The sequence below is a fragment of the Chenopodium album genome, chromosome 9 (assembly GCF_948465745.1).
Source record: "Chenopodium album chromosome 9, dcCheAlbu1.1, whole genome shotgun sequence".
In the NCBI taxonomy this organism is placed as follows: Eukaryota; Viridiplantae; Streptophyta; class Magnoliopsida; order Caryophyllales; family Amaranthaceae; genus Chenopodium; species Chenopodium album.
The window spans coordinates 23,872,572-23,899,997 of record NC_137842.1 but is presented as its reverse complement, the minus strand read 5'-3'; the positions used below and the strand labels follow the sequence as shown (position 1 = coordinate 23,899,997).

Sequence of the window (27,426 nt, the reverse complement as noted above, 5' to 3'; positions counted from 1 at the left end):
ATGTTCAGACAAGCTCTTCCATCTACTAAAGCCTTGGCGAAAAGCACTAGAGTGAGGTGCAGCGTGTTTGAAGTAAAGAGCACTTTCTAGAAAATAATAATAATAATAATTTGTGAGGTAAAACCTAGTTGCAGACATGAATCAAATGATATTAATGCGGTATGCAGCCACTCGTCTTCATGTGCCTCAGCTTGCCATACAGTGCCCATTGCACCATCAAATCTCAGTTCGCATCATTAAATATGTCTCACCTAAGACTTTCTAATGACTTTAGCAGCAGTGCCTTCACACATCTAAGCTTGACTTTCATAAGTCGGGTAAAGTGGATTACTAGTTCGTGTTATTTGGTTATATGAGGAATTATATGGCTTGCAAGTGTTAGAAAAATTGACAAACTTTGGCCAACTTAAAGTCTAAGAAGGTACTTTCATTCTGGAAGGGGTTTAGAGAGTAGAAATAGATATGATCTATTTAGGGAAGATAATACATTTGATTGGAGTTCCCATAATAATAACATGGTCTATTTATGTTAATCTTCAGGTGAGGAATCTGTGATATAGGGATGTTCCATTTGTTTGAATTGTGTTAGGGAGATAAAACACTTAATTAGAGTTCCTATGATAAATAAGTTGTCTATTATTGTAACTCTTCAGCGGGGGGATAATCCATTTGTTTGAGTGTGTACAATTTAATCTATCCAATAAATAAGGCGGGTTAGAGCTCAGGACACACAGTAAGATCATGCCTTGGGCAATAATTATTGACTATTAAGATACTTTGCTACATTTGATGCAATTGAGATTTGGATTTATCCAGAGGAATAAATGTTTAGTAACACTTAGTTTCAAATTGTACCAGGCGTAAAGGATTCTAGGAGCCTAGGGCCCTAGGTTTAAGGCGCAAGGTGACCTTTTGTATATGAGGTGCATTTTAATCTCCGTTAAAGAAACATCAAAATATTTTTGTAAAGATAGTAATATTAGAATAAATGTAAGTTTTAATAAGAAGGGCTTGGTTTTTGTATAGTTTTTAGAGATCAATTACTGGTATTGGCTATGCTGCCTTCGATTTTTAATCTGCTACTCTAGTAAAAGTTATAGAAAGCAAGCTAGCTAGCTTCTGTACACTTTATTGCTTACTGTAGTTTGCTTGTGTGCAGACAATTTATGCTTATGCGGCTTTATACCTTATCATTTCTGACTAGAAAGTTCTGCTGCACTACTCTAATTAAAATCTTAGAAAGTAGCTAATGCTTTTGTAAATTTTATTGGTTACTGTAGTTTGTTTACGTGCTGCCAATTTATGCTTATGCAGCCTCACACGGTCACACCTTTACATTCCTAATTAGAAAGTTCTGCTGTGCGTCTCTAATCATGTGTTTAACTATTGATTGTCGATGTTACTTTTTCAGTGGCTCTTTGTCAAAAAAGAAGACAGCAATAAGGCACCCTTTTCTAGCTGGAACATTAGTGGAACCTACAAAGGTTTGTAATATTCCACTCAAATACGAGTCAAGTGTTTTTTAATTGTATTCCCTTGTCTAATAAGCAATTTCCTCTTATGCATACTTGTATTTTTAGTACTTGTTTTATATATACCAACGTAACTTGGAATGTGGCTCAGATCCTTGAATTGCGACCCATTTCTTTCATCCCCATTTGTGGAATGTTTCCCTTTCCGATCGCTTCCTTTTTGTGAAAGCCCCACTTAGTTGGACTTAATTTCAAATTTAGTGTTTAGCAACATAAATTCATCATTAAGCTCCATCTTGCATATTCTGTCTTTGGTAGTCTTAGGCCCTTTTCACTTCACCTTAAAAAAATAATATTAACATAGTATTCACTAAAATTAATTTCAGTTCAGCAAAAATAATTTCAGTTCAGTAAAAATAATTTCAGTAAACTTAAAGAAGAAATATAATAGAAAATCAGTAAAATTAATTTCAATTTAGCAAAAATAATTTCAGTTCAGTAAAATTAATTTCACTTTAGCAAAAATAATTTCAGTTCAGCAAAAATAAGATGAAGTGAATAGGGCCTTATTTTCCAATGGTTAAGTTTTAGTATACTTGAATTTTTGGATATAAACTTTGTTTTGGAATTAAAAATTTTCAGATCTGAGCTATTCAATGCTTCAATTTAATTGTTTACATTTCAAATTACAATCATTAATGCTAGCCTCCCGCCTCCTTCCCCCAGTATATTCTACTGAATTCCCTAGAGACAGCGTTCTGCATGCTGCATTTTGTATCAGCTTTTTTATTGAAATAAATTGCCAACTGCTATGTTGTTTGAAATTACACATGGGGATTGGGACACTCGGTGGATTAGGTAGCTTGGAAATTAAATGTAAAGATAGAATTTATATATGTTCATTATTTTAATGTTGGGATTACAAGAAAGTAGTACAGTGTTTTCTGAAAAAAGCATATCGGACATTACTTTCTACAAGAGTATCAGTTATGATGTGACTAGCCCTTGTGCACACTAAACAATTGGATTTTTCATCATTCTTTTTCCTTCTTCCCCCTTTTTTTTTTAATTTTTTTTTTGAAAATAACACCACAAATTTTACAAAAAACGGATTATAACACCACAATTTTTCGAATTTGTATCATAACACCACAAAAAAAATCAAAAAAATGATTTCACCACCATCTAACTGATTTTTGGATGGAATCCGTTAAAGGGACCCACGATGGACACGTGTCGATAAGACATTGGTTTAAAAAAAAAAGAAATTTTTTTTTAAAAAAAATCCCTAAACTAAACCCAGCCAACCCCACCACCAGCACCACCTTCTCTAGCCGCGCCAACGCCAAACCCAAGCCGACGGCGTCACCTGTACCCCTGAAACCCGGCGAAATTCCCCTTCCCTTCTTCCCCCTCCCCGAAAACCACCCCAACCTGCTTAATCGCCACAAATCACCGCATACCCACCGCAATTAACCACGTACCAAAGCAAACACCAACCACGAAAACCCTTACCTTTCACCCTCAAAACGACCGAAATCTACCATGACAGCCCTCGATAGGTCGATTTCGGCCGCCGATTTCGCAAAACTAGGGAAATGGGTGTGGATTTTGCGGCAGATCGGGAAATGGGGGTGGATTTTGCGGCGGTTAGGGATGGTTTTTGCGGTGGTTTGGAGGGCTTAAGGTGGTTTTCGGGGAGGGAGAGGGGGCGAAGTGTTTGATCGGCGGTCAAAGGCTTCGGTTTTGTCGGATTTTGTTGGGGTAGTGGATACCGGCGGCGGTTGGCGGTTGAGGCAGGTGGTGCAGAGGTGGTGGGATGGCTAGGTTAGGTTTTTTTTTAATATTTATTTAAACCACTAGCCACTTGACACGTGTCTTGTACGGACCCCACTAACGGATTCCATCCAAGAATCCGTTACATGGTGGTGAAATCCAATTTTTGGATTTTTTTGTGGTGTTATGATACAAATTCGAAAAATTGTGGTGTTAAAATCCGTTTTTTGTAAAATTTGTGGTGTTATTTTCAAAAAAATCCTTTTTTTTTTGGTCTGTTTGACATATGTTATGCTCTTCTGGCATTCAGGTAGTTGGAATTTTTTGGAGTCTGCAAATTTCTCATCTAGATTTCCAGATTTTAAGAGATCGGATGGAAACTCTGTAATTGAATTGATGAGTACCCCAACAAAAATAACTGGTGTACATTATGTTCAGGTAAAAAATCTGACCATTTTTTTTAACTTCCCTGTGCTTTTAATCTTGTAACATGTTTCTTTTATAGAAGTCTAGTATTTGTTGCTAATATTTCTTTCTTTGTGTATGATTACCCTATACCTCTCTCTTACTTTCATTAGTGCAGGTTCATTTCTTTCTCTCTATCTCTTTCCTCATCACATGGATTCCTAAAATTCCGCGCATCCCCTAGGTGATGCACATGAGTAATAATTAAAAGAATTGAGGAAGTATTTGATGAGCAAGTTTAAAAGCTATATGGCTGTGGTCAAATTAACAACTCAAGTTTCCAAAACTACAATCAATGAAGCTTAGGACTCATTGCCCTATGACATCAGTCCTATCTACACTAAAAATTACATCGATGAAATAAACCACTCCTTTAACTGTAACTTTCCTTGGCATTATTAAGTTGTAACAAGTATAGTTGTATATTTTGTTCAATGTAGGTACTTTATGGCTCCAAAGACCACCATTACTTGCTTGCCATATGTAATCAGGTGTTGCAATTTGCAACTGAGAAGCTTCTTCTTTTACTTTCTTTTCATTGTTTCTGAATTTACCTCAAGATTCTAAGAAAAAGTGCTACAGCTTGAATAACTGTTCATGCCAATGTACAAATAGGCTTTCCTAGGCGCTAGACGGTCAAGGCTATGCACCTCTTCAAGTGTAGGTGTGGTGAATTTGATGAGGTGTGTCCGAGGCTTAGCTAGAGACGTGCAAATGATTTTCCATAATTACTTTAATTGATAATTAAGTGATCCTAGATTCAAGTGCATTAGGCACACTTAGGCACGCCAAGGGTGCAGGGAAATCCCTATTGCCTTTGATGCTCCTTAAGCCATTTTTTTGTTATATTGGTCCATCTTTCGACTTCGTATATTAAGCTTAAGTTTCTTTAAAGGCTTTAATGGCGAGACATTTTGTGTGAACACTCACTTTCAGAGGTAGGATCCACACGAATGATATACTGTATAAGTAGAGGCTAGGGTTGGTTTTCTTATACTTCCTCCGTTTCTGTATACTTGCAACACTTCCCTAAAATGGAAATGTCATAATGCTTGCAACACACTAAAATTAGAAAGTTGTTTTTGTTAAAAGTTGTACTATTTCCTTTATTTTAATCTCATGGCCCACTAAATTATTCTCATAACCATCTTTCACCCTCATTTTAATTGAATTAAATCATATGAGCCCCACTTTTCTTAAATACCATGAAAAAGTGTGTGTTGCAAGTATAAAGAAACAGAGGAAGTATTAGTTGGTTTGAGCAATCTTTGAAAGAAATCTCTTTTTTTTTGCATATGGAGAAATTGGATTTTTCTTATATTATTATAGAATGACCACAAGTTTTGTTTGTGGGAATTGGAACTTATAAGGGAGAAAGAGAACAAATTGCTATGGAGGTATGATGGCATTTCTGTGGAGTATTTGGCCGGAGAGGAATGGTCATAATTTTTTTAAGGGAGTAGCTGCATATCCTGAGATTTTGTGGTTAGGGTGATTTTGTTGGCATCTTTATGGGCTAAGAGGTGACAGGTGCTTTCCTTTTTAATCGATAGGAGAGATACAAAGGAATTGTTTACTCTAGAAAGATACAAAAAATTACCAGGCTGAAAGAATTAGAGTAGCATTCACAGAAATGATAGAACAAGTTATGGTGGCCTGATGGGTCTCCTCCACCCTTCCCTAAATTAGATATTTTCTCAGGACATATTCCATTTTGTGCAGTCTGACTGTAGGCAGCAAGGCCATTAACCAACCAGAAAAACCTGTTCTGGTACAAAAATTATACTACAAATTCATCTGCTCATGCAACTTTCTGCTTCTCGGTTCCTTCCCTATCATTTTCAGGTACCCTCTAAATGTCAATTGTTACCTTGTTATTGACTTATTGTCATAGAGTAACTTCAAGTTGAACGTGCCTTTAGTTATATGCAAATTCGTCTTGGATCAACAACTACTCCCTCCATCTGAATTTAATCTTTACACTAATCTCTGCGCGGTGTAATATTGTGAGATTTCGTGTACTGTCAAATCCAAGATCCATGGGGTGTGAGACCCTAACTTTTGGTAGTGGGTGCAAAGAGGTAATAAAATAGTAATTGGTATGAAATAAAATTGGGACAGATGTAACAGGGGAGGGTGAAGAAAGTAGGACTGAGGGAGTATCAGCTTTAGGTTGAAAGTTTGATACTTCCACTACTTCTCTTTAATGACACCTGTTTTGGGTGTTTTTTGTCCCTCGGGAGAGTTACAACACGAAGTCTGATCCGGCCGAGCTGTACCTGCAAAATAACGGAGACTCCGGGTGGTTGGAGCTCCGCCTCCGACGGTCAAGTTAGTAACTTGAAAAGGAATAAAGAGGACGGAAGTTTAGGTGGGTATCTGCTCGGATTCCAAGCTCGTGATGTGAGAGAATGCAAGTGTAATAAATGGTAAAACGTGTCCTCAGAATGAGGGACATCTCCCTATTTATAGGGTCTTTGGGATTTGTGCCCCTGATTAGGTCACTGAACCCTAATCATTGGTGGGCCGCGCCGTTTTGCGGCTTTCTCGGGATTTGGGCCTGAAGGCCGCCTTTTTCCCTTAATTTCTGGAGTGACACGTGTCAAGCAGGGATTGGTCCACTTTGGGCCATCCTGACCTCCGATTGGACCACGTGGCGGGGTAAAATTACCCTAAACATTTGTCCCTCACAGATGTGACGTGGCACGCCACGTGGCATCTGTGACACATGTCACGCTCCGGTGGGCGGTAATTTTACCGTTTAAAGAGTAACCGTTCACCTTCTGAGTAAATTACGGAAATGCCCCCGTATTTACCCTTTATATATAGCCATTTAACCTCATAATTTTGTACGTTTACAAAAACTTTCTAGAGAGAAAACTTTGAGAGAGCAGAAGTCATCCGTCTGAGTCAGGCGCAAGCAAGAGAGCTCGTTTAAGATTTCATTTCAAAAGGTACCGTCTCTGCCTCTCTCAGCTCTTTTTCTTTTTTCACCGCTTGTATGTATTTCTTGCAATAAATGGATGCATCACCAACACACACGGCACAGCCTAGGTTAGAATCCAGCCGGTCACCAGGGACGGCTGAGTCTAGGACTGGGAGTGCCGTCTCGGGGTGTTGGGACCACCCTTTGCCTTGGATTCCGACCAGTTATGTGTCTGTGCAGGACACCATGGCTCGGACAATGCAGACGGCGATTGATCCAAATTACAAGAGCGAAGGCTCAGGCGGCGAGGGAGAAACGTCCGGTCAGGGTGACCAGACGTCTCTGGAGAGATCCCCTCCGCGCGCCCCTTCAACCCCTGCTGACTCTTTTTTGGAAGAGTGCGACCAAGGCGGCGACGAGGTCGTCTCTGCCCCCTTGGGTCAAAGTGAGGAGGAGACGGAGAGCGACAGCTCCGCCTCTACCTCTAAGAGTAGTGACGATTTACCCCTGCTTCTGGATAGCGAGGAGGAAGAAAGGAAAAAGTGGAACGAGAAGGATGATCCCTTCAACATCCACGTCTCCTCCAAGGACCAGATCCAAATGGAGGAGAACTTGAAGAATTTCACTAAAATGCACCCGCTTGGAGACGGGTATAGGATCCGGGTGCCGCCTGAGAATGGCACCGTCGCCTGGTAGGACGATCAGGAGAACGCCAACAGCTATTTCGGCTGTTATGAGGCGGCGTTCAAGGCTGGTCTCCGCTTTCCCCTTCACCAGGCGGTGAAGGCAATTTTGAGAGGCTACGGCCTCAGAGTCTTGCAACTTACCCCCAACTCTTGGACAAACATTCTGGGGTATGTTGCCGCCTGCGAGTTTCAAGGGCTTAACCCCGGTTGGGAGGCTTTTGCTAGCATGCATTATCTTAGCAGAATCCCTGGCGGCTGGAGGGCGTGGTACACTCTAACCACGCAGCCCCAATATATGATGACCTTGGACAAGGTCTCGAAATTCGATGGCTGGAAGCACAGGTTCTACCTGATGTCAGCTCTCAACCAGACGGAAGAATTCCGTCTGTACAATAAGAAGCCCGACTTGCTGGCCGGAAGTGCGCTCTTCCTCGGATCCCAGAGAAAGACTTTGACAAGATTATTAAGGCAGACTTTTTTGGCCTCACAGACGCGACCTTGTCAACCGGGGAAACAATAAAGGTCCCCAAGAACTGGATCCCCAAGAGCGCCTGGTTTGGGGACGAGTGCTTCCTAGCCGCCTGCGGGCTAGGGCACATGTTTACCAAACGTATGCGCCTGAGTTTATATCCGTCTGTAGTATTTTTCTATCGAAATTGTTTTATGATATTGACCGACTTCCTTCTTTTTGCAGAGGAAGCATTAAACATGTTGCAGACAGAGAAAACCCCAAAGCGATCCTCTGCTGTCATCCGTAAGGCGCTTGCGGAAAAGGCTGCGGCTGAGGTCAAAGCCAAGGTAACAAACGCCTGACCCTTTCATAAGTTGATCTTTTAAAATCATTTTTCCCGGATGCTAACCTTAACTTTGGTTATTTTTGCTGGGAGGAGAGGTTGGAAAGTCGTTTGAGAAACAACTCAAACGGGCTAGGGAGGAGACCCCTGCCGTTCTCAACAAAATCAAAAAATCCACCTCTGCGTCAATTCCTGGCGCCTCAGCCGGTCATCAGCAGATGCGGATAGCGGGGCGTAACGAGAAGGTAGGCGGCAGCCTGGGCCTCAACCTCGTTAACCCCGTAACAGCGACCGGGGGGTTCTCCACGCCTGCAAGCGGTTCCCGCTTGGCCGAAGGTAAGAACCCTTTTGAATCCCCGCTTGAGCTGGGGTGGCCTTTGCGGGTGAAATCCCACTCTCAACAGACGTCATCTTCAGACGGCCGGCAACAAATAGGTGCTCAAAATGGTAAAACGTGTCCTCAAAATGAGGGACATCTCCCTATTTATAGGGTCTTTGGGATTTGTGCCCCTGATTAGGTCACTGAACCCTAATCATTGGTGGGCCGCGCCGTTTTGCGGCTTTCTCGGGATTTGGGCCTGAAGGCCGCCTTTTTCCCTTAATTTCTGGAGTGACACGTGTCAAGCAGGGATTGGTCCACTTTGGGCCATCTTGAGGCTGACACGTGTCATCCTCTGATTGGACCACGTGGCGGGGTAAAATTACCCTAAACAACACCATTGTCATCATCGATAAAATTGATGAATTTATGTATAAATTATTTTTTCAGTATCATGGTGAATTAAACCAGTAGATGGTACATTTTTCATGGTATAGCATGGCCATCCTCGAACTCGTCCTCAAATTGCGATGATCTTTACCAATTGCTTTATCACATACTTCAGCACTTGGATGCAGTTTTAGTATTCTTGCACTTATTTGTTGATAAAATCGAATGTTTTACCTAATGAAGCTGACATTTTTGTAAACGTGTTTGTAAATGTACACCTGATGAACACGTTTGATTCATCTAATGGACCTCATGAACATGTGAGCCTGTGAAATTGAAAAATTAAATCTGCATACTTCAATTAGTGATTATGTGCATATGGGATACAAATCTAAATAACTTTGTGAATAGTTAACAGGTGAATGATGACAGGAAAAATAATGATATTTTTTCCTCCTTGCTCTATATATCATTACAGTGTAACTGTTGTTGGGGTTTTTTAAAGAAATGTGCACAATTTTTGAAGTTCTGGCTCTTTCCTTGTGAAGTGAGAAATCGCTCTCGCTTTCATCTGTTATTCCTTTTCTGTTACTTATTCTGGAGACTTGTACAGGCAATAAACTACTGGATTTCATAGGCGCCAGCCATTTGTTATGGATTTAAGTGTGAGTTAGTGAAACTCAAAGCTTTAATGCTGATTTTAAACCCAGCTAACTTGTAATTTTTCTTACTTTGCTGATGTAATGCATAAATAGTAGATTGCTTGCTGATGCTTTAGGGTTTATGTGCCTATTCCAATGGTTGATTCCTTTATGCTAAAAGAAGGGGGGGGGGGGGGGACTTTTTTCTCAATCTTTCATTTTATTTATCTCTTTTTCCCACACCTACTATCATTAACTTTTATGACAAGATTGTTATATTTCTTGGCCATTATCAGGCATTTAGGAGGCAGGCATATGGTTGAGATAAAAAAAATTGGGCCCTAGTTGACAAATATAAAAAATTAAATTGCAATGAATATATGTATTTAAAGTAATTTTTCCGTTCTCTATTGTTCTACATTTCTACTCAATTTCCGTTTTGGTCCATTTCTTTTTTGCTCTAAACACTTTGCTTACTCTATTTAGGGTTATCCCTTTTATTGTTTTACTACTTTTACCCCTTACACCTCACAATAATTACACTTTTCCACACTCTTTATTATTTAGGGTTATCCTAATTTACGTTAAGTGAGTAGAACGTAAAAGGATGGAGTGATTATATTGTTTTCTTCAAAATGGTTCTTCTATTTATGTTTAACAAAAGATCAATTAAACGCATCAAGTTCCTCATTAACCAATTCACAAAGCTTCAAACCCTAAATCGAAATTCCGCCATTGTCAAGCTAAAAACAGAGAAAAAAAGAAAAAAAAAAAGAAACCTTATGGATTTGAATCAGCCCTAATGATGTCTTCAGTGCTCAAATTGGCTAATTGGTCCATCGACTCCTCCCGGAAGTTACTATCTTTCGACATCACCGCTGCTGACGTCAATGCCATTGAAGATAGGAGAAGTTACTGATGAGCAGTAGGAGAATGATGCAGCGGAGAGAGAGAGAGAGAGAGAGAGATTGGCTAGTGGAGAGAAGGGGCGACAGCAAGGGTGGAAAAGGGGTGTCGGCCGGCAAGGGAGGCTGGGTTAGGCGCCAACAAGGGTGGCTGGTTGGTGGGGGAGGGGGTTTAACGCAATGTTATTAACTCCTTGTTGTCAGAGGTTTTACTTCCTTGGTATGTTAACTGGGTACTTGATAGTGGCTGTTTTACTTGAATTGTTGGAGGTCTTGTTCCTTACTATTTCTACAAATTTTATTCACAATTTTTATTTGATGTTCAAAGAAAAATTATAACCTCTTCCTTGCACATTTAGCTACAACAGTGAAATAAAAAGCTCACGCACTTTTAGTCAAAATGTTGCAACAAAAAGTGAACGGAGGAAGTATATTAGTGCTGCACTTTTTTTTTTCTTTACATGTTTAGTTCCCCCTTACTGAAATGCATTTAACCATAAGCTATAGAAAACAGTAGGAGCTGATCAATCAAGTTCTGGATATGAAATGGTATAATGATTTTTTGTGAATGTTTTTACAGTCTTCTACTTGTCATCATTTTGCTGATTACTCAAGCGTTAACTCTATTTGCAGGGAGTTATTATATTTCATGATGCTTTTGATGATGATCATGAAGGAGGTGGTGCTCAAATTCGGGTAGAAGGTGTATATATCTGGCCATTTAGGCAACTAAGAATGGTGGAAAACAGGTATCTATCTATGCTGTTACTGGATCTGTATATTCTATGTGAATGGACTTCAGAGATCAATTTAGACATGCTTTTCTCTCAGCTCCACTACTGATATATGTTGTGGATGTATAACTGTAAAAAGAATAGAATCCCATGGGTAATATGTCTTGTAACCTTAAAAAAAATTCTAACGATTTCTTGTGCAGTGGAAAAGATGGTGAGTTTGGCCCAGAAGAAGACTACCTGTTATCTAATCCATATCATTTGGTACCTTCATATCCTTTCTCTAAATTTACAATCTCATTGTTTTTGTTTCATATTTTTATTTGGGATGAGTGGCTAGATGTTGATTGTCAGATATGGCCTTTTTAGGGATCTTGCCTTTATTTCCCTCAAAAAAATAATAAAAAAAAGGGATCTTGCCTTTGCTTTTGTCGGGAGTTTCATATTCTTAAAGCTGAAAGGTGGATCTAATCTAGGCTCATTTATCTTGTGGGAGTATTTATATGATGGAAGGGATAAATTTCTGATTCAGGAGTTTCTGAAATTTAAATTTGATGTACAAAATTCTTTGCAAACTTGAATATCTAAAAACTTTGCCATAAAGTGTGCAACTGTGTTTTTTGCTTGTGTATAAAAAATTATATTATTTTTTGTCCTCCTTGGTGGAGTTTTTAACTTAGGGCTAGTTCTCTCACCTCATTCAATATCATATTCTGTAAAAATAATTTAAGTTCAGTAAAAATAAATCAAATTCAGCAAAAGTAAGTTCAGTTTAGTAAAAATATGTTTTCATCTGTATAAATCAGTAACTTTAAAGAACAAATATAATCAAGAATCATTAAAAATAAGTTTTAATCAGTAAAAATAATATGAAATATAAATTCAGTAAAAGTAGTTTAATTTTAGTAAAAATAATTTTAGCTCAGCAATTATAAGGTGAAGTGAACAAAACCTTATTTTCCAAAGGGCTTTTAGATTTACCAAGTGAGAACCCTATGTTGGAGTTATTGCGTTTGGTAATGGATGACTAGAATTGTTAATAACATAATTAATGTTGAGTGGCAATTGTTGTTGTTGCCACTGCTGCTATTGATTGCTGTCTATTGGGGTAAGATTGTTTTTATCAGAACTGAAATTTTTTTTGTTTGTTTAAATGTTGAGCAGCTTGGAGTTTTCTCCTCACAAGTATTTCAAGATTCACCACGTGATAAAATTTGGAGAAGAAAAAAATGTAATTAGCCTTTCTCTTATTTATCACTTGTGTTGCGTATGGCTGTATGCATACTGACACTTGTTGATATTTTGATTGTGTATGTTCATTTCCTTTTTGCAGCTCAAGTTCATGACATAGAGAAACACTGCAACATTGAAATTGCAGCTCAAGTTTCACGTGTTGCTGCCTTGCAAAATGGTATCTGATTTATTTTAGACATCTTTCTTTTCAATATTTGTTTACCTTTCTTTATTCTTCTGCCCTTTTCCATTTAATGTGGAAATCACTTAGCTGTGTTCTTTCTCTTATAGGTTCACCAGTAGCGATTGTTTATTGTTATTGCTATTTCGCCAAATAATTAGATTTTTCAACCACCATAATTAAGATGACATGTACATATATTCCTCAGTATTGGAACCCTTGTAATACTCATGATAGTTTTTGTACGTGAATAAAGCAAAAACTATTAAGAAGTATCATATGAAATTAGGAGCTTTGGATCTAAACAACCTTAAGTTATTTAACATCATTTGACTTCATGTAAGATAATTCAGATGTAGGCTAAAATGTTGAGGCCATATAGTGAATTCTAAACGTATGAGCATTTATATTCAAGTTCTATTCGCATTGATGCCCTGATGTTTCATTAGTGTCACCAACTTCCTCTGTTTTCCTTTATTTGCAACAGTGCAACACACCTTCATTGCATGCACTTTGAGGAAGAGATTAGGTAATGTAAATAATTTATACACGTAGTTCCTAACCCTTCTCTATTCTCAATGTTAAAATATTATGATAAAGTCACTTATTTACATACTTTAATCATCTCCTAAAAAAGTATGCCCAATGGTTGTGTTGCAAATAAAAGAAACAAAGGAAGTAAATTTTTATGATTAATTAACCAAACAAAAAAGTTTTTTGTTTTTTTTTTCCTCTTTTGTTTAAATTTAAAAACTTTTGGTTCTAGGATTTTATTTTTATTTTCTATTTTTTAATAATATATAAGGATTTAAGTGATATCTTCTCTCTCTCCTCTCTCTCTAAGCTTTTTGTTGATTTTCCATTGGTGTTATGTTATGTGCTCTACTTTTGTCCGTTCCTTTTGCTGGTTACACTTTTGCTTTGTTTTGTTTAGGAAAACTTTTTCTTACACAAATCTCACATCCTACATGATTTCTTATAAAATCTTACTTAAAACACTCTTTCTTACTTTTTCTTTTCAAACCCTACTTTGGAACACTCTATTTTGGAGAAAGAAGCTATGTGGAACGAATATTGCCTTGCCCTAGATATGTTGTAACAGTGGCGGATCTAGGATCTGGGGAATGAGGGTACAAAATTAAGTTTGATAATAAAGAAATAATAAAATAAAATTACAAAATAAATTATGGAGTGCATACAATAATTTTTTCGTAACTAAATTTTGAGATAATATACCATTTCAATCTGCAATGCCTATAAATTATAATTGAGTACTAAATGTGTTCGTTGGTATAAAAAAAGAGACTACGTAAGAGACCAGTTATTTGTGAAAACAGCTGTCTTTGATCGAAAAGTACTAACCTGACGTGTAAAAATTAAAAATAAAACCTAAGAGATCATTTTCTTAAACATGCGGTCTCTTTGGATTAAACACAAATAAGGCAAGGTTGATTTGTTGCTTTAGCCAATTACTTAACAATACCTAAGAGACCCAATGTTGTAGACAGGCCGTCTCTTTTGTTATTAGTTTTTTTTTTTTTTTTTTTTTTTTTTTTTTCCGGAATGGGGGTACAACTGTACCTCTATGTATTCCCCGGATCCGCCAATGCCAAGTAATGTTTTCCTTTATTTTGTTTTGGGATGAATTTCAAGTTTGTGAAGGTGGACGACCATAAAAATATTTAGGCAATTTAGCAGTCCCCAATACGTCCTCACACTCGTTGCGTACACCCAATTTTTTGCAAGAAATGTTGGATAAAATTTTTTTTGGTTGTACTCATACCCACTTTCTCTCACAATCTGTTTCTGAATTTTTTGGGGACGGAGGGAGTTAGATGAAACCTGATTGATAATTACTTGAAAAAAAGATTTTGTGTTAGGTTGTGTGTAAGTGCGTAAGTCGTGGTAGGCTTGGGAATATATTTGTCAAAAAAAATTATAATAAAAAAAATAACATTTCCAAAATGTTTGGAATAAAATGCAAGTGTTAGAAACAACTCTATAAAATGGAAATTTTGTCTATAAAAACCTTTTAAAGCAATATTTTTATCAGAAAAAACTTTAATTTTTTTTGGCAAGGTAATTGCCGATTCAAAATTTATTTTGTTGAAGACAACCAACCCCAACTTTTCGACATTTACTTGCTTAAATCCTGCGATAACTCCCCATGTGCAGGACACATGCCATTTTTTCTTCTTATTCTCAACCCCCTTTTTTTTTTCCCTAATCCCCACCTTTTCCCTATTACTCTTTCTCATCTGCAGCCTACTCTACCATGGTGTATTACTCTTTCTCATCTGCAGCCTACTCTACCATGGTGCCATGGGTAGTCCTCTCAGGATCACCGCAACTCACATCTCAAATACTTAAATGGAACCACGATTGTTGCATGATTCACAAAATCAATTGTCATTATCGCATTTTTTTTTATTATTATAAAAAAAAAGGTGGTAAGAGACCCAAATTTTTGAAAACATTAAACTCAATGAACTATGCATATATTACACTAGACATTAACAATCACTTTGGTCGAATTCAATGATGAAAGACTTTAATTTTAAAAAAAATAAAATAAAGGAACTTAATTGCTCGAAATCAATGACACTTTGAATGAGAGATGATGGATATTTGATGAAATGGTGACGAGTTCAAATGAGTGGGAGGAATAGAGTAGAGAGGGGGGGGGGAATAAGAAACAAAAATTGGGGTTGGTTAACACCAGAAATGGTGAGTCAACGCAACAAAGACACAGTTAACGTTGGAAAGCTGGGGCTGGTGGTCTTTATCAAAAAAAAATTGGAATCAGGTTTTAGCTTGTCAAAAACATTTAAAAGGTTTTTTTGACAAAAAAGTTGCTTAAGGATTTTTCTGACAAAATTTCCTTAAGAAATAGACGAAAGTGGAGACCGGAGAGTGTTAACATCTTAATGAAATGGTGGTATTATTTGATTTATCTGATTCATTTATTGACGTTTTTTCACAATGTAAAGCTCAAAGTATGATGATGTCTGAAATATAAATCTAATAGTTTGAATCAAGATGTGCATCTTTGTAAAAATTCAAATTGGTGTTTCTTCCACTCTTCCTACTATTTGTTGTTAAACTTCTTCTACTCTAAATAATTGTATCACCATGTTGATTGTTTTTATTTTTATACCAGACGAATGAGCTTTCTACTGTCCTGCAAATGCATGTGTATTGGCCCTCATTATTATGATTTTGTTTTGCATGTCATCTTAACTTTCTTTCCCTCTCTAGTTCTTCAGTTGTTAACGGTGTCCACTAGGGGTTATTTATTTTCCTTCCTTCCTTCGAGGGTAAGGGCATGTCCAGGTGGATATGCGTACAGTTTAGATATTGTTGATGTCACTTTTATGGAGCTTCCGAATTGTTTGGTGTCTACTTGTAGATGGAGATCATGATCGGTATCATATAGAGGGATTAATGGAATCTCCATCAGCAGACGAAGATGGAGACTGCTTTTCTCCATTATTGCTGAATGCTACCTCTGTCAATATAGAGGTCTATTACAACAAAGCTGTCAACTATACACTGATGGTTACCTTTGTATCCTTGTTTAATTTGATTTTCTTGTCATCTGTCTGTGCCCTGCATCTATTATTTTCACTTGTATGGTTTGGTTCCCTTGACTATATCATGCGTCAGGTGTCTTTTCTCCAAGTTCTTTTACTGATTAGACAAATGGAGCATAGCAATACCCAATCTGTAAGATCAATTTATTTATTATTATTATTATTATTATTATTATTATTATTATTATTATTATTATTTTTTTTTTTTTTTTTATTTATTTATTTATTTTTTTTTTAATTTTACTTTCGCAACTGTGAGTTGATGTGTGCTAGCTCTTTGAGTATAATGTCATAATTGATCTTGTCAGGGAGCTGCCAAAGTTTCTATATTAATGATTGGTCAACAGGCTATTATGGATGCTTATTTCTGTCTTCTACATCTGACAGCTGGAATACTAGTAGGTAAGTTAATTTCCACTTAATCATAGCAGTGCTTAATGAGGTGCTTGTGATTTCTGGAATGTGGAGGACTGTAGAGTAAAAGGATTTTTTATTTATTCGTTTGAGTCATTTACCTGTTCTTATAAGCTTAAACAAATATGGAGCTGCAGTAGTCTGTTAGGTATTCTGAAAGTGTGTTATTTTCACCTTGAAAATAGCTCATCCGGGATTTCTGGAATGTGGAGGACTGTAGAGTAAAAGAATTTTTTTATTTATTTGTTTGATTCATTTTCCTGTTCTTCTAAGCTTAAACAAATAGGGAGCTGTAGTAGTGTGTTAGGTATTCTGAAAGTGTATTGTTTTCAACTTGAAAATAGCTCATCCGATAAAGAATCAGGTGCAGCCATGCTAAGTTTAGATTAGCTCAGGGTATGTGAAACTTATATCAACCAATAGGGGATACTGGGATAGTAGAGGCATGACATACAGATTATCATCTATTGTACAAACAACTAGAAGTCAAACAAATTATCTAATAATTATTCTAACAAGTTTAATACGGATTGAAAATGAAGACTATAGAGGAACTCACTAGATTTTATTTGAATTACGATTAAGAAATTGAAGGGGTGAAATTTTGTTTATATAAAAATTTCACCTCTTCCCCCATCCCACCACTCTTCCTCTATTTTTTTTTTTTTTTTTTGGGGGGGGGGGGGGGGATTTCACCTCCAATGAAGGTAATTTTGAGCTGTCCTTCCATTGATTGGCAGTGGGGTGGTTTCGGGGAGAAGGGACAAGGGAGGGGTGGTTTGAGGGGTGCCAGGGGGTGATGGAAATAAAGGGATGTGTTTTGTCGTTTTAGGGGTGGGGGAAAGGGTTTGGGGTGGTTTCTGGGTTGGGGAAGGGGGTAGTTTCTGGAGGGAAAGGGCTTTGGGGTGGTTTCGGGGGTGGCGGTAGGCAGCCATGACTGCCATGGAAGGGAAGGAGAGAGAGGTGACCATGGCTGCCATGAGGAAGGGGAGCAGAGGAAAAACAAACAATTAGACCAACTATAAAGCGACACGTGGCAAGGTAGCCCATTAAACCGACCATCAATTTGTCAAACCCCAAACAAAGCAAACCTTTAAATGTTTGCATTATTAGATAATAATGTAAAATTGGATTATTAAAAATAAATTGGGCAAAATTGGGATTTTTTGTAATAAATTTTTATAAAAATTTACTAGGTTTTCCTCGTGCGATTAGAATTAATATTTCTTGTTATATAAGTTATTTTGCATTACAATGTATATGAAGATTAGAATTGGATATAAAAATAATTTACACTAAAGAAAAAAAAAATTTGAATCCCGGTTGAAACATCAAACAAATTGATTATGTGAAACTATAATTTAGGAGAGAAACTTGGTTAATTATTTTTACATAGACACTTATGCATTGAAGTCAGAAGTGTAGATTAAAAATTAAATTAAAAAAAAGCATTAATTATTGATGACATCACACATAGAATTGGAGTGAATATTGTTAATGTGAGAATGACACGTAGGATAGTTTGAGGGTTATGATGTCAGCAATGTTTTGTTTTAGTTATAGTTGATAGGTATATTTGGAAATTAAAATTCAAGACAAATCTAAGTAGATCCCACGTGATTACTCTTTAAAGTATATGGAGTAGAAAAATCATTAAAATTATTTATTTCCATTTGCATTGTTAAGATTCTGAATGAGAAAAGAAAAAGGGGAGGGGGGATTACTAAAGAAGTTTTCATTAATCTTATGGTATTCAAAAGTAGCCTTATTTAATTTCGTTTCTCTAACTTCTCTTCTTTTTCTGATTGAAAGCATTAATCCCATAAGTGGGGTCGGGTACATGAGGTCTTTCAAGAGGTCATTTGATAGCAATAGAATAATCAAGTCTGATTTTGCACAGCAAAATGGAGACTTGGCAATTATACCAGAAAACCAGCCAAAAGAATCAGGGCGGTTTTGGTGGAAATAATTGATTGAACACCAATAGAGAGTTTTGAGAGAGAGTAGTCATAGAAAAGAGGAGAGGATTTCATTCATTCATTAAGCATGACTAATTCTTACAATAGTTTTGGCTTATATAGCCTTGAGGACTACTGCTGAGCACAGCTTACAAAAGACAAATTAACATAACGACTAGAAAATAGAATAATTTAGCTAAATTACAGCTTTCAATATTATCCTCAGGATTATTCTCCTCTATTTCAGTGCTTATCCCCTTCTCTTGGACAGCTGCCAGTCCTTTTCTTCCCTCTTTTTTAGCTGCTCCCTTGCCATTACTTTCCAGCTCATTCTGCTCCACCTCAGCTACTCTCTTGTTAACTTCTTGCAGCTCAGAATCAATGCCTGTAATTGCATCAATACTCCCCCCATCAAGAGATCCTTGACCCCAAGGATCAAAATCTGGATACTGCTCCTCTATCCAAGCAGCATCTTCTCAAGTAGCTTCTTCTATTGGCAGCTGATCCCACTAGATTAACCATTGAACTACTGCATGGTTGCGTTTCTTCACAGTGCGTTTGTCTAACATAGCAATAGGGACCTTTTTGGGGGGTTGTGTTTGTGGCAAATTGGGAATGGGTGGGTACATAGGGTTGTCCCATAGTGTTTCTTAAGCAGAGAGACATGGAAGGTTGGATGGATTCTGGAAGTAGGTGGTAGCTGTAAGGTGTAAGCAACCTGTCCTATCTTTTTAATGATTAGATAGGGACCATAGAACCTTGGAGGAGCTATTGCTCCTCTGTTGCACTGTAGTCTGTCTATAGGGTTGTAGCTTAAGATAGACCCAGTCTCCTACTTCAAAGCTCCTCTCTGTGCTTATCAGCTAACTGTTGTGCCTTGTGTAAGCTCTCTTTCAGCATTCTCAGAGTTGTATCCCTTTGTTGTAGACTTTTCCAGTGTCCACCATACATGACCCTGCAAGATATGGTCTATGCAAGGGTGGGGCAGTGTTGTACAGAATTTCAAAAGGGGTCTTCTTACTTGCAGTATGGTAATTAGTGTTGTACCAGAATTCAGCTAGGGACAACCACTTTGACCACTCATGAGGCTTTTCGAAGCACATGCATCTTAGATAGGTTTCCAGGCATCTATTAAGAACCTCATCTGTGGTTGACCTGTGCTGCACACCCTGTAACTGCATGAACTCAGACCAGAATAGGCTTATAAAAACTTTATCCCTGTCAGAAATGATGGATTTAGGGAACCCATGGAGCTTAAAAATGTTGTCTAGGTATGCTTGGGCTACTATCATGCCAGAAAAAGGGTGTGAAAGTGCCACAAAGTGAGCATATTTACTCAATCTATCAATGACAACCATAATCACTTCTTTGCCAAATGAATTGGCAGACCCTCTATGAAATCCATTGTTACATCCTCCCATATGGCCTCACTTGAGGATCATATTTACATCTTTGACACACTGCGCACCTTCTCACATAAGACCTGACATCTCCCTTCATACCGTTCCAGTAAAACAAGCTTTTGACCCTCTGATAGGTAGCTTCTATCCCAAAATGCCCACCTTGGGGTGAATCATGCAACCAGTTCTGGGGAGTCACCTTCCACCAGCTTGCCTTTTTTCCTAAGACATTGATTATCCCAAGAGAAGTGCTTGTGAGAATTAACATTTTGTTGCAATTCTAAAATGATTGTCTGTTAGCTCTCTTCCTTCTCCCAACATTGTCTTAACAGAGTGCACACTAGATACAACCACGACATTCGGTTGATACCTAGGGATCCTGGATAGAGCATCAGCTGCCTGTTCTCGGCACCGGATTTATACTCAACAGTGTAATCACAACAAATCTTGTGAGTTTAGACAACCACTTTTGTTGGAAAGGAGTTGCCAATTTGTGCTCTAGCAGATATTTAAGACTTTGTTGATCTGTTCTAGTTATGAAAGGTTGGGATAACAAATAATGTTGCCACTTCCTCACTGCAAACACCACACCCAGGAGCTCTCTCTTATATGCTGATAATTGCATATTTATCTGGCATTGCAAGGACTGGGGGGGGGGGGGTGGTGGTGATGACTGTCTTGAGCTGGTTGAAAGAGTTTTCAGCTTCTTCAGTCCAAGTGAAATTATCCTTTTCCAAGAGTAAAGTGAGAGGTCTACAAATTGTGCCATAATCTTTTATGATTGGCATGTAGGTGGTTGTCTCTCATTATTTCTAGGACAGCTTCCAAGTCCTTGAGATGATCATCCCAGGTTGGACTAAAGACCAAGATGTCATAAAAAAAACACAAGGACACACTTTCTTTAAAGTGGTTTAAAGAGCTGATTCATAGGTAGAGGGAGCATTGGTTAGGCCAAATGGCATTACCAAGTACTCAAAGTGACCAGAGTGAGTCTTAAAAGCAGTCTTTTGTATGTCACTTGGGTTCATTCTAATCTGATGATAACCAGACTTGAGATCAATTTTGGAGAATAATTTGGTGCCTTGCAATTCATCCAATAATTCCTCGATAAGAGGGATAGGGAATCTATCCTTTATAGTGGCCTTCTTGAGGTGTCTATAATCCACACACATCCTCCACTCTCCATCCTTCTTCACCAAAACTATTGGGGCAACAAATGGATTGTTGCTAGGTCTGATGACACCTTGCTCCAGTAGCTCCTGCACCATTTCCTCAATCACATTCTTTTGCATAGCTGGATACCTATAAGCTTTCAAGTTGATCTGTCCCCTCCTTCAATGGGATAACATGGTCAAATCCTTCTCTTGATGGTGGTAACCCCTCAAAGGGTTGAAAAACCACTCCTAACTGGTCCCAAAGAGATAGGAGCATGGGATCTAAATTGGTGCTCTGGCCATGAGCTTCTGCAGTTCTGATGCTGGACAATTTTCCAGCTTTTTGGGTGGTGATCCCCTGAGTTTCTCCTTCTTGCCACCATATTTAAACTCCATGGTGAGCTTACCAAAATCCTAGAGCACAGGGCCTAAATGAGAAAACCATTGAATGTCAAGCACGAAGTCACTACCACTTAAGGGTAGCAAGAAAACATAAGAATTCAATTCCTTGCATCCTCCATGTGAATCCATGAATTATCTGCTCACATTTGATTTGGTTGCCAGAGGGGTGTGATATTCTCCACCTTGCAGTCAAGTTTTAATGCTTTATTAGCATCTATAAAGTTGTGTGTGCTCCCACTGTCTAATAGAATTCACATCTTTTTTCCATGATGTCCCTCCATCCTCATAGTTTGGAAGGAGGTAACCCCATCCATAGCGTGGATAGAGATGCGAGCACACTTGTACCTCAACCACTTCATCATCTTCCTCCAACTCCTCTATTTCGATATGGTATGGCTGTGGCTTCTTGCCACTTCATCATCTTCCTCCAACTCCTCTACTTCAATATGGTATAGCTGTGGCTTCTTTCCCTTGCACTTGTGTCCTGGTTCATATTTCTCATCACACCAGAAACACTGGTTTTTGGCTCTCTTATCATTAAACTCTGGGTAAGGGTTCTCCTGTTTGTGTTTGGTGTTCTTGAAGTAGTGGCTGGGTTTGTGAAGGTTTTAGGTGTATAAGGGGGAATCTGGCTAAGTGGTTTGAATGCTGGTGTGGCTGATTTCAATGTGTAGGGTGGAGTTGGTAAGGAGGGGTGGTTGTTTTTGAGGTGGGGTAGGTAGTTTGGGTTTCTTAGCTTTACTAGCAGCCTCCTGCAACTTAGCCAAACATAGAGCTTGTTGAAGGGTGGTGGGGTTGAACATTCTTACAGCAAGTTGAATGTCATCTTCCAGCCTAGCTAGGTAACAACTAAGTAAATAAGGCTAAGATAACTCTATTCTACTAGCTAATAGGAATCATGATATTCATGTACACTGCCATATTGTTTTAGAGCCTTAAGGTCTGCCATAGGGTCATCAACTCATCATAGAGATCCCCAAACCTAGCTGTTATGTCCTTCACATAATCTTCCCATTTGAGCAAGATTTGGTTTTTTCTCTGGATGTAAGTTTGATGCCAGAGCAATGCTTTATCCTCAAGGTGAATAGCAGCAAGTTGGTTACACTTAAAAATCCATGACTTCAGATCTGAGCCATTGAACTTGGGAGACTCTACCTTAGTTAACAGAGTAATGAGAGTGTTTGGGAGGGGTTTCAGAATCCTGATCATTGATTAATATAGTTTCAGGGCCAGATTTATGAGTATTATCGGAGACTAATTTTGTTATTTTCACAGATAATCCCAACAGTAAGTCATTTAGCTCAGAAATAGACTTACAATTTTTATCAATATTTATACTGTTTTGTTTGCAGGCATTATCCAGTTTCTTACCCTGGTCCTGCAGCAGAGTCTTCATAGTCTGCTCTAGCTTCTTCATTTCAACATTTCCAGATTAGCAGAATCAGATGATGATCTTGTCATAGGCATAGTGAAGGATAGGCTGAGGAAAGGACTGCTCTGATACCAATGATAGCAATAGAATAATCAAGTCTGATTTTGCACAGCAAAGTGGAGACTTGGCAATGATACCAGAAAACCAGCCAAAAGAAAGCAGAGCGGTTTTGGTGGAAATAATTGATTGAACACCAATAGAGAGTTTTGAGAGAGAGAATAGTTAGAGAAAAGAGGAGAGGATTTCATTCATTCATTAAGCATGACTAACTCTTACAATAGTTTTGGCTTATATAGCCTTGAGGACTACTGCTGAGCTCAGCTTACAAAAGACAAATTAACATAACGACTAGAAAATAGAATAATTTAGCTAGCAAACAAATTACAGCTTTCAATATTATCCTTAGAATTATTCTTCAGTGCTTATCCCCTTCTCTCCGACAGCTGCCAGTCCTTTTCTTCTTTCTTTTTCAGCTGCTCCCTTGCCATTACTTTCCAGCTCATTCTGCTCCACCTCAGTTGCTCTCTTGTTAAATTCTTGCAGCTCAGAATCAATGCCTGTAATTGCATCATCACCAATCCTAGTAATACTCTCAATTATTGTGGCTCATGTCAAGCGATGTGGCAAAATTAATCTGACAAATAATAATGATCCAAAAAACTTTATGACAAGGGAAGTCATAAGGTTTAAGTAGTATCTTGTAAAGAAAGTTTGTATGAACAGAGGGTAGGTTTTACCGAATTTAGGGTTAAAATCTAGTGAACCATGGGTTTGTTCGTTCAAAAGTTTTTGTGTGTAATAGGTGTACAATAACTTTATTGTAGTGTACATTGAACAATTTTAAGGTAAAAGTTAAACAAACTTAGGGTAATGTTTATAAAAATTTAGGGTAACATTAATCGTGATAATTTAAATTTAAATAGACCGCGGGATAAGTATTACTCCCTCCGTTACGAATTACTCGCAACAATTATTAAAAATGGCCGGTACACATTACTTGCAACAAACTTTTTTCTTTCCTTTTTTGGTAAGTTGTTTTGTGTAAATTGACCAAATGTGCCTTAATTTTTTTTTTAAACATCCTAATTAAACTACTGATTTTATCTTATTACCTTAAACCTAATCATTGATTAACTTAATCATTTCCACCAAAATCATTCATCCTCCATCTATATTCATCATCATCCAAAGTTCCCAACCACCTTCATCGTTAAATTTCATCATCATCATCATTAAATTTATTCATCTTCTTCCTCATCCCCATTATTTTTTTCTCTCCTCCTCTAACTCTATTCTCCTAGTTTTCCGGGGGTTCGTTGGCTTCGTGGGTTCGCTGGTTCGTTGGTTAGGGTTAGGGTTTGTAGGTTGTGGGTTTTTGGTTATGGGTTTGTGGGTTTGAATCTGGGTTTGTGGGTGGTGGGTATTAGGTTATGGGTGTGTGGGCTTGAATCTGGGTTCGTGGGTTGTGGTTTGTAGTGTTTTGGGTTCGTGGGTGGTGGTTAGTGGGTTCGAATCTGGTGGTGGTGGTTAGTGGGTTCGAATCTGGTGGTGGTGGATTGTGGTTTGAATCTGGTGGTGGTGGATTGTGGTTCGAATCTTGTGGTGGTGGGTTCAAATCTATCTTGTGGTGGCTTCGAATCTTGTGATGGTGGGTTCGCGCTGCTGGGTGGTTTCGTGCTGCTAGGTGGTGGTGATAGGTGGTGGTAATAGTGGTGGTAGTTCGTGAATTCATGGTGCTTGACGGTTGTGGGGGTGTGAATTTTGAATTTTATTTTTATTTATATTTTTTTTTTTTTTTTTTTGGGTTGGATTAATGCTTAAGTATATCAAAAACTTTTGTATACATCCGGTTTACACTAATATTAGTGTACATCGAGCTGTATAAGGGTAACTTTTAGCTAATTTTAGGGTAACTTTTTGACTGTTTTTGGGTAACTTTAAACATAATACAATTTTTATATATATAGACAACAAGAAAAGTTTTATAAAGGTAATTTAATTACATTCAATCATTAATAATTGATTTTTAGTCATTTAAAATGTGATTCTTTACTAATAAAGTGTTGATAATTTTTATTTGAATTGGGTTACTTTTACGCATATTGGGGTAATTTTTATTCATTTCAGAGGTAACTTTTAATCACTTTAAGCTATCTTTATAATGGATGTACAATAATTATTGTACACCCGATTTTTTTTTAAAAGTTTAGCTAAGTATATGCCCTTATTTTTCATTAACTATGTTTAACATCTTTTGAATCGGGAACCGCAAAAGTGTCCTTTGTTGCGAGTAACTCATAACGGAGGGAGTATAAGGATGATATACTAACACTAACATTAACACACTCGGATTTATTTTTTCTCCTGTAAAGAGGGAAACTTGATCAATAAAAATTTAGGTATCTCTTATGAATATTTGGGTAACTTTTGATCATATTAGGGTAACTTTACAATTAATTGACAATAAAACATTGTACATCCGGCTAATTTTAAATTTTATTTGGGTTTGGTTGATTAGGCAAAACCCCCAAATTCCAAGGCTTTAAAGAAGTGTGCTTGAATCAAGGGCTGGTTTGGACGAATTTTTAACTAGTTTGGGCGAACCTAATTTGGGATCTGGCTCTTTGGTTCTTGTGAAATGAGTGTGGGAACATTTATGAGTGGTTTGGGCAAACTTTGTTACCCCCCCCCCCCAAAAAAAAAAAATATATATATAATAATTGATAAGGCGAATAAGTGTGAAGTCGACACAACTTTTCTTCCATGGCTACTAGTTACAGCTGCTGATTGTTGATCATTTGCATCTGATTTCCCAGTGTATAAAAAGGTGCGCCTAGGCACTGAGGAGCTAGGCGGTTAGGGTAGAGCGCCCTTTTTTGCTCTAGGCGAGGCACATATAAGGAGGTGCACCTGAGTCACACATATGCAAATTTCCTTAAATGTGTTACATGGTGCACCTCACTTCAAATAGGCGCATCAGGAGCTTCATCACCTCATTGCGCCTTGAGCCTTTTTAATTTTTTATACATTGGATTCCCATTGCTTTCCTTCCTCTACTTTCTTGGCTGCCCCAACTATTTTCATGTTGGAGTGGGATTCATGCTTGTGTTGGCTAGAAATTCAAATCATTATTTGACTACATTAAAAATCATGAAAAGTTAAAATACTTCATTTAATTATCTGGATGTATTATGCTGAACTGTGTCCCATGTCAGCAGGATGTTGTCAAAGCAGCTAACACTTTTCCAGTCATGGTTTTAGATTGCATTCTTTATGACATTGTTCTCTTTTCAAGAGGAGTATACAATGATGGAAGGCATAAATTGTGAATCATGTGATTGGTGTTAGTCTTTATATGCTTAATTCAATGTATGCTTTTCATATAACACTGAATTAAGCATATAAAGACTAACAGCAATCACATGATTCACGATTTATGCCTTCCAGTATACTGTTCTTGAAAAGAGGACAATGTCATAAATAATGCAATCTTTTGGTATGCTATCAACCTAAAATTCATGTGATGGAATCTCGTTGTATACTCCTCTTGTATGCTGTTAGTCTTTATATCTTAATTCAATGTTATAAAGCGATTGTGATTGTTATTTTGTATTTTATTCTTTTGCGATTTTGTGGTATGCTATCAACCTAAAATTCATCACGAGTGTTGTTAATATTTTTCGTTGTGTTTAAGATTTTAACTCTGTTTTCCTTGTGCACTCAGAATCCCTGTTTAATGCTTTTGCAACTGCTGCCTTCTTCAAGTTTGTTGTGTTCTCTATATTTGAGATGCGTTATCTCTTGGCAATATGGAAGGCAAGTAGACCGGCAAACAGTGGCGAAGGCTGGGAAGCCATGAGACGTGAGCTATCACTACTATACAGCCGATTTTGTGAGTGTCTTTTTTCATACTGTACATTGTTGAGTTTTTCCTTTTTTTTTAAAAATAATAAATATTTTTATTGTTATTTTATTTAAAAGAAACTTATTCTTGAGAAATAAGCTTAAAAAGGTTGATTTTTTGCATTGCTTTGCTTTTGACCCTGACCTTGTTCATCTTTGAAGTGTGAATACTATGTGCTATCTTGCTTTTTCTAATTTCCAGCAGCTTCTGTTGCTTTCTATCCTTTCCCTTAATTTGCTTCCACTTTTGGCAAATGATGTTCTCCAAGTTTCTGATATAGGGCTTTTACAGTTTCCCTTTAGTTGGTCTTGTATCTTTACCTTTATTCTGCCGTAGCTAGTACGGTGTTAACTATCTGTTCTATTTCTGTCAGGCATGCCTAAATTTGGCTTCAGATTGTCCTGAAGTATCTGTTTATCCTGCGTTTCTATTTGATCCAGACATAGGTTTTTTTTTGTGTGTGTGCTTGTATGTGTATTTTTATCCCCTTTTTTGCATGCCTGTAACTAGTATGGTGTTCACTTTCAGTTTTATTTCCAGAATTTATTTTGTAGTAGTTATTGTGGGGTATAGCTGTGTGTGTAATTCGTAATGGCTTGCACCCGAGAATGTTAATCTTCTAATTCCCTTTTATAGTTATACCTTGC

At 37.6% G+C, this 27,426-nt stretch overlaps 1 protein-coding gene across 4 annotated transcripts in view; it reads left to right on the top strand.

The window, feature by feature from the left end:
- LOC145558476 (transmembrane E3 ubiquitin-protein ligase FLY1-like) overlaps positions 1 to 27,426 on the top strand; it is a 33,178-nt gene that overhangs the window by 1,790 nt on the left and 3,962 nt on the right. For 2 of the 4 annotated variants that reach the window (XR_014092493.1, XM_081619730.1), the window contains exons 2-12: positions 1,412 to 1,484; positions 3,559 to 3,686; positions 11,008 to 11,123; positions 11,312 to 11,372; positions 12,273 to 12,339; positions 12,442 to 12,519; positions 13,010 to 13,051; positions 15,932 to 16,089; positions 16,189 to 16,248; positions 16,424 to 16,517; positions 26,600 to 26,767. Coding sequence is in view for 3 of the 4 variants with exons in the window: in XM_081619730.1 (XP_081475856.1) it covers positions 1,412 to 1,484; positions 3,559 to 3,686; positions 11,008 to 11,123; positions 11,312 to 11,372; positions 12,273 to 12,339; positions 12,442 to 12,519; positions 13,010 to 13,051; positions 15,932 to 16,089; positions 16,189 to 16,248; positions 16,424 to 16,517; positions 26,600 to 26,767 (1,045 nt within the window). In the remaining variant the exon portion in view is untranslated. Of the gene's footprint in view, positions 1 to 1,411; positions 1,485 to 3,558; positions 3,687 to 9,466; positions 9,494 to 11,007; positions 11,124 to 11,311; positions 11,373 to 12,272; positions 12,340 to 12,441; positions 12,520 to 13,009; positions 13,052 to 15,931; positions 16,090 to 16,188; positions 16,249 to 16,423; positions 16,518 to 26,599; positions 26,768 to 27,426 lie in introns of those variants that run through there. The other 2 variants (XM_081619731.1, XM_081619732.1) reach the window with 2 other exon arrangements.